Source organism: Amblyomma mixtum, chromosome 3 (genome assembly GCF_055824585.1).
Source record: "Amblyomma mixtum isolate Tamu chromosome 3, ASM5582458v1, whole genome shotgun sequence".
Taxonomy (NCBI): domain Eukaryota; kingdom Metazoa; phylum Arthropoda; class Arachnida; order Ixodida; family Ixodidae; genus Amblyomma; species Amblyomma mixtum.
This window is the reverse complement of record NC_143014.1, coordinates 310604765-310612602: the sequence shown is the minus strand read 5'-3', so window position 1 is coordinate 310612602 and position 7838 is coordinate 310604765. Positions and strand designations below refer to the sequence as shown.

Genomic DNA, 7838 nt, shown 5'->3' with positions numbered 1-7838 from the left:
CCTCGTGGTTTCGAGGTCACTGTGAGTGCTGAATTTGTCGCCAGGAGTACTTTTCATTCACTCCGAAGAAAACAAGGTGATCGCGAGAGCGCAGGCGCCACGCGCTGCATCCCGTACCTGGCGCACGCAGCAGCAGCGGCAGCAGCAGCAACGGTGCCGGCAACTGACCGAGTCAGGGCAAGAGCAGCGGAGGCTTGAGAGGCACTTCTTGCGAGCCAGCACACTCGAGTTCGAGCAACACAGCGACAGCCATGGCCGTGCCCACCGTCGGAACAACTGGATCCTGCGACGTCGCGCCAGGCTACGACGTGCCGGGCGTTGCACGCAGTGGAACCACGACCGCTTCTTCGGAGTCTGAGTTCGAGGCCTTCTCTGGTGGCCGGGGCATCACGATGTCGCAGGAGTACCTGCCCCCTCGTCGCAGCATTCGGGAGCTCATCCGTCTCCGATGGAAGTCTTGGCTGCCTGTGGCCCGGGACGCCGTCCAGGGTGACGTCCCCGTCGCCACCGGAGCGACCGCGTCTTCATCCGCGGCGCGTGACACGGCAGACGAGGTATGGAACAGGTCGTCGCTGCTCTCGATAAGTCTAGGTTAGGGAATTGATGCTTGAGTTGGCTACGTTGTCTGTGCTCATACGGACGGCAGGCCGGCTCAAGACGCATTACGGGCGCGCTGGAGGCAACAAGTGCGCTATGGACGATACTAGGTTCGAGGAAAGTTCGCTTCATGCCCTGCCGATGCTGCAAGCATGTAATGCAGGCAAGCCTCCATTTCTAACCGCAACGAATTCCCGGTTACACAGCCTGTCGTAGTGCGCAAAATGCGGCAGGATTGCGCCTGTCCCAAAATCTCTTACTTAATGTCATGTACAATTAATCACGACACCGTATCGAGAGCTGCGTAGCGTCAATTTCACACACTTTCCGAGCGCAGAATTTTCAAACGCATTATTCAGATGTACGCTTCTCATTTGTCCGGGCCTTGCCAATTCCGTCGCGAAAGCATGCGAAGACAGTTTTCCCTCGACGAATAGAATTTCTGAGCAGAAGTGGTAATAACCGATCGGTCGAAGCCAAATGGTGGAAGCCCATTATCTGCTTCGTGCGCCTTTTGTTCGCTCATGAAAGCAAACATTTGTTTCTCTTGTGGGAGTGAGATGCAACTCTCCTCTTACAGTGTGGGATAGGTCAGTGGGATGCACCCTTTTTCGTCGGTGACTATGTGATGATGGTGTATCGTTAAAGCTGCTTGTGTGTGTGTATGCGCGCGCGCGCGCGTGTGTGTGTGTGTGTGTGTGTGTGTGTGTGCGTGTTCGTGCGTGAGCGTGTGCGTGCGTGTGCGTGTGTGTGTGTGTGCGCGCGCGCTTAAGCACGTGGTGGTCTAAGATCGTTTCGTTCTTTTTTTTTTAAAGATCCTTAGTCAACATTGGCTTCAATACGGCACCCTACCGGTCGTAATTAGACAATGGCATCTTGTGGCTCATTTGTTCATGTCGTCGATCGAATACACAATCTACGATTGCTTTCATGCCATGTGCCAGGCGTCGCGTACAGTACACCTATGGCCCTTCTCAAAAGTCTGGAGCTCAAGAAATTTCGTTTTGAGCCATGCTGTGTGGCTTGTTATGCATCGCAAGTGTTCTAAATTTTTTGAAGGTGAGGGACCATTCTGGACTCTTCTTTTGACAAAGGGTGTGCATCTACAGCGCTCGCGGTGCTACTGGATCTATTCCACCTACTGCGCTGAGTTTTTATTTCTTGCAGTATTCGCAATCAGCGTCGTGAGCAGTCATGCCGAAATGTAGCACATCTGTAGTGCTACCAGTTCTGTATTCGTATGCCTGTTTGCCAAAATGCGGCCGGTGTAGGAAGAGGTGGCAGTACCACGCGGGTGGCAGCCGTTTCAGCCTAATGGTTACCAGCACTCGCAGAAGGCAACGTTCGCTTCGATGTCATGCAGTAGTGGATCAGCAACGTTTCTTGGTCACCATTTGGAGGGAGATTTCTGCTAGTACCCTTGCCGCTCTTTTTTTTTAACCTAAAATCGGCCCGTGGTGTGCAATACACATTTAGGTAAAATGTTCAAACGCCCCTTACGCTGTTAAAGAAGCTTTGAGGTGCGATCTTTCTGTAGTCTCTCCTTTTGAGTTCGCGCATACATTTTTTTAGGCTCAGAATTTCCCCCTGTGATACTATTTGACTGTTTCTTTCAATTGGCTGTGTTATCCGTTATAGGGCAGCTCCTGAAGTACTTATGAGTTTGCATCGTTATAATTAATATACCGTTTGCAACCTCATGGCTGCACAGACCGCAGTTGACGAATCGGCGACCGGTACGCCTTTTCGGTCAAAGAGAAAATCGGCGCTGGGCCGAGAGTCTTTATAGCGTCGTTTGATTTAACTTCTTAAAAGTCAGCTTTTTGTGGGGCTTTATCCGTAGTAATAGGCGTCGTTGACGGCATTTTATGACTTAAACGAAAACTCCCGCGCTCTCACTGGCCAAAGATATTATTCACCGGGAGGTGCTGAGAATAACGAACACGTGTTCGTGCCAGTGGGTGTTTTCGGTGGGGCAGCACTTCTTCTCACGTGTCAGGGCACTCAAGACTGTTCACGCGTGATCATTAGACGAGTCTGTGCGAGCGGAAATGGTGGTGACCGCCGTCTCTCGGTAGCCTGGGGAAAGCAGGTTGCCCACAACCAGGTGGGCAAGTGACAACAGTATGCCACCTCGGATATAACGACCTTTCGGGTGTTAACCTCGGGTATAACGAACGTTTATGTGCTCACCTCGGATATAAGGAACTTTAATGTGTAAACCTCGAATATAACGAACGTTCGGCTGCTTGCGCATTCAAACGATGCACCGAGGTTCGCCTAAGAGTTTTTATTTCTAGCTCCTCCGGCGTGCATTGTGCGGTTGACCGCGAATAAGTGCCGGATCACTTCGCCCATGTAGGGATTACAAGGCGGTCCGAGTTGGGATATTTCCGAACGAGGAAAGCATGCTCGGCGACGCCCGGCAACGGATGCCGTTTTAAGCCTCAGTTTGATAGGGAACCATATCGACGGAAAGGCGGGAGGCGAAGTAACCATATCATCGCCACAGTGTAGACGTCTATGCTTTATGTTCGAAACGGAGTTGCCGACTATAGGGACGCCGTCGGAATGCCCCGGAGTGCGGAAATCTTGTGCTGTCCATATAAGCATTCAGGTTTTGTTGAATTAGAGCTTACATAGAATTATTCCTGGACTATTTTTCGAGTTTCACCAGCTTTTTTAGAACCCGGAATAGTGGACCCCAAAAACGTATAGCCTTTCGGCTCCCACTTAGTCCGGCTTTAGCAAAACGCTAGGGGTGGAATTAAGAATAGGGGGCTGAGAGGGATGAACGCTTCCCTTCCTCTCTTCAAAGCGGGAATTTTGTAAATGATAAAATCGCACTGTCCCATTTTATGGGGAAGAATATGTTTAAGAAATGCTTTGTGGAAATAGGATCATACCCTTGCCATTTGGCCCTTCGCGTCATTGTTATATTTCAAATCTTGCACAAACCGACTGAACAAGGTAGCTATAGTCGGATACAACGTAAGTCTGCAGTGAAGCTCCGCCCGCATTCAGGACCGCCGCACAGAATTCCTCCACGACAAAAAAAGTAGTCCGTTTTCAGTTTTTCTTGTTACCTAGATAAGAAGCTAAATACAAAGAAATAATCAAGCTCTAGAATTCTAACACCTAGCTTCTTTAAAAAAGTGAAACATTAAAAACCTGATTTCATTTCCTCTTCACATACAGGACGCCTCGTGCAGTGTCCAAGTGTGAAGAACTGCTGGTTTTTTTAAGTTGTGTCCTAATTTTGGGGGGGGGGGGGGGGGGGGGGGTGCAAATAATACTTTTCAACACTAAATCGAATACGAATATTATTGCTAAAAGATGTGCAGAATATGAATCGAACTTTGATCGAACCTAATAGAATACGATGCGAATATTACAAATATTCGTTACTAGTGTGTATAATCGTAAAATAAGAATAATCGTGCGAAACACCAAAGTGCTAACGGCAGCTGCGGTACGGCTCTGTAACTTGTGGAGTAGCCATAGCTGCCTAAGGTGCAAAACTGATCTCCACTTAGGGGTAGACTGCACGAAGCCAGTATAATAACTGATCGTTATGTTATACATATAGGAAAATTACCTTCTCCTACTGATGACAGCGCCACAACTCAGTAGATGAGAGGTGCAAGAGCAACGCTTGAGCCATGACCTCCGAGATCGGGCGTCAATGCAGGCCTGCCTGAGCCCTGCTGCGTCAATCAATATTGGTGGTCATGTTTGAGCATTATGAAACCGCGAATCAAATGGACCATGTCGCGATAACTCTACCTCCCGCGCAGAAAGATGGCGGCAGAACGCTGTGAGGCGCAGGAGTGGGCCCTGCCCTTAAAACAGGCGACGAATAAAACTACGGCATGCCTTATTTCACCTTCATGCCAATTATTTGGAAAGTATTCGAAAAGTTTCGAATTTATTCGGCTCTTTTAAATTATCTTGAGGATGCGCTATTTGATTCATTCGACGAATCAAATAAGAGGATATTCGATTAGTTCAAAGCTCTGGTGAGACAGGGCAGAGCATAATTTGAGGCGTTTTACTAAATCAGATAAACTGCCTCTACTGTATCGCGGGTGCTCTGATGAGGCAGTAAATATTTACGCTTTTTGTTTTTATCGTGCGCAGGATCACGCCGGTATTGAAGTATTCGCCCGCCAAGGAAACTGCGGTATAAGCTTGTGGATTAAGGTGGCCTTACTAGGAACCACACTTGTCTTCGTCGCCACTCCAATCATCTATCTGATGGTTACGCAATGGATTAGCGTCCATCACGGCGACGTTTACCGCCCCAGTACAGCAAGGCTGCGCACAAACCCCGCGGATCTGCCCACTTTCCCTGGCTGCGACAATACGGCGTGCCAGATGTACATGGCTGGCATACGATCTTCCCTCAACTGGTCTAGAGACCCATGTGACAACTTCTACCGATTTGTGTGCGACGGATGGAGGCACCACCACCATATGGTCTCCGTTCTCGATGTTGCCGAAGACGGAATGTACACGCATGCCTTGAATTCCGTCAACTGGGCTCCCCGGTTCACCAAAAGTCACAGCACCCCAACGAGGTCTCCACGGAACGCCGAAGAAAAGGTAGCCGCTTTAGTCATGTCATGCATGAGGCATTCTGAAAGCGATTTAGACGAACTCAAAACGTTCATGGCCGAACGCCACCTTCCTTGGCCGATGACATCCCGCAAAGACCTGCTGGATATTTTGTTTGACCTCTCTGGAAATTGGAACATCCACCTATGGTTCCAGCTGACTCTCGATCTTTCCCCTTATCAAGCCGGCACGGGAAACCCCTTACTTAAGATCGAAAGAAGCGCCATGTTTGGAGCCTGGGTAGCTTTAATGCGGACATTCGCCGGTCAGCGAAGGGGAACCGAGCCGTCCCTCCGCTACCAAAAGTACGTCCAGAACATGCTGGCTCTTTTCGGCGTTTCCGAGTTGCGAACCTTCGAATTGGCCACTACAATCCAGGAAATGGATATGCTTACTCTAGAAGCTTTGACACCTGCCTTTGCAGACCAAGAACAGAAAATTCTGCGGCTGTCTATTCAGAACTTCAGTGATGCCATGACTCCCGGCTTCCCCACCGACCGCTGGAGTCTCCTCATCGACGCGCACTTCCCTTGGGCTCGCCGCTATTCCGCCAACATCGAGGTGCATGCGGAGAATCCCAGCCTGCTCAGGGCTGTTGGTTACCTTCTGCGGCTCAAGTCCGAGACGCGGGAAGCACTGACCCTCAGCCTGGGGCTCCGCGTCGTCACTGAGTTAGGCTGGATGGCGCACCGGGAAATCGCTGAGGCCACACTTCAACTCCTTGGTCTTCCTTGGTCATCGCACACCCGCCGCTGCCTAATGGAGGTTGAAAGCAGGACAGGCGTGGCCTGGTTCAGCCTTTTCCCCAAAGATCCAGGAGCCGACAGTCTGATTCATGATATCCGAGACGTTCTCCTTGGTGTCGGGATGCGTCGCAGCGGTGTTATGCTCCGCATGACCGCCAGGAATGAAACCTCTCAGTCGGACGTCCAAAAATATCTTTCCACCGTACTGCCAGAGCCCACCCCCGCCACTAGCTTTTTCAACAGCTGGGTGAAACTGATGAAAGTTCAGTGGAGGCTGCAGCAGCATGACCTGACCAACATCGTAAAGCCGAGCTCCGTGCTGAGCCACAAATGGACCCTGCATGGCGCCCTAACAGCCTCCCAAGTGTACTTCGTCTACCCTCTGTACCATCCGGACCTGCCGCCGGCAGTCAACTACGGCGGTGCTGGGAGGCTGCTTGCTGATGAAGTTCTTAGGGAGCTCTTCTTCGCGCCCCCCAAAGAGCATCAGCGAGTGGCTCGTGACTATTTCCTCAGTGAAGCCAACGAGACTTACGATGCTCTGCCGGAGTGGTCCCCTCATTACGTGGACATTAAAGCCCTTTTAGCCGCCTTCAAGGCCTACAGGCTTGGCATAGTGCGACGCTCCGTTGAAACTCATTCCGTGAAATCGAGCCTCATGGAGGACAGGCTTTTCTTCGTTGCCTCCTGTTATGCCCTGTGCTCCAGCGGAAACCGCATTGGCGAGTTCTACGGAGATGCGGAACAGCGTTGCAACGTCGCTGCGAGGGCACTCGTGGAGTTCAGGAGAACCTTCCGGTGTTACGGTGATAAGGGTTAGCCCCTGACACTGTGTTCTTTTTTTTTTGCAGCGGGCAGCTGTTTGGTGTCTTCGAACTAATGCACACGCCGATGTTTTTTTTTTTTTTACTACGTCATTTGTACATGTCGAGCTTCAGGGCTGGAAAACTGCAGTTTCGTGTACGCGCAAAAATTGCCTTGTGGACATATGCAGTGCCCGTCGACACATATGTGTGTGAATGCTGCAGGTGAAATGGACAGCGGTCGTCGGGGGTATTCCGCCCACGGGAGCTTCTCGCTCTCCCAACGCACTTTCCATGTGTAACGTGTAACGGTTTCACGCAGGCTGTACAGTGGCTGCCGACTGTACGGCATGCGTGATCCGCGTTTAGGGTAAACTCATGTGTGCGCGGATGTGGTCTTCGGAGCACAAGTGTGTCCGTCACAGCAGCGCGTTGACATGGTAGACTACGCAAAGTAGCACTTCCGTGTCCCTTTGAGCATGTTAGTTTCCTTGATTGCGCTTCATTTTAGAACGCACTGGCGCTTCGAAGCGCGCGGCCATGCATTCGCGTGTTCAACTTAAGAGTGTACCACCCTCTGCAGTGTGCTGTGTTTGCGCTTACCGCTAGTACTTGCTTTGTTTAGGGCATCAGTGATTTGCTGAAATTCCTGCCTTGAGTATCAGGTAACGGTCATCAGTAAACTGGAGATTCGTGAGGCGTTCTTGATTATCTCTGATACATAGCTGCTTTTCTGGTTAGCCCCCGTAACGTGTACCCGCGCTTGACACTATACGCCTCGACACGTTCTCGGAGCCTTCTGACACAACATCCAATTAGGGCTCAAGTGCACGAAATACAAAGACAAAGCACAGATTACACGAGCGCTTACACTCACGTGTTATCCAAGAAAGCAACTGCTTGACAACACGAGAGGGGTTCCTCGCACATCTCACCCGAGTTGTCTATATAGGAGCCATTAGTGTTTCGCGTGTCACCAAGTCACGATATTTGAAAAATACAGCTGTCTCTTCAGAAACCGGTACGCAAGACATCTCAGTGACTGGACAAGGGAGAACGTCTCGGTTACCAAAGC

At 50.6% G+C, this 7838-nt stretch overlaps 1 protein-coding gene across 1 annotated transcript; it reads left to right on the top strand.

Annotated features, from left to right (window-relative positions):
• Nucleotides 1–251: 251 nt before the first annotated feature.
• On the top strand, nt 252–6780 carry LOC149355584 (endothelin-converting enzyme-like 1). The gene is made up of 2 exons (XM_089576139.1): nt 252–554; nt 4738–6780. The coding sequence occupies exons 1-2, from the start codon at nt 252–254 to the stop codon at nt 6778–6780; spliced, it is 2346 nt and encodes a 781-aa protein (XP_089432265.1).
• Nucleotides 6781–7838: the final 1058 nt, after the last annotated feature.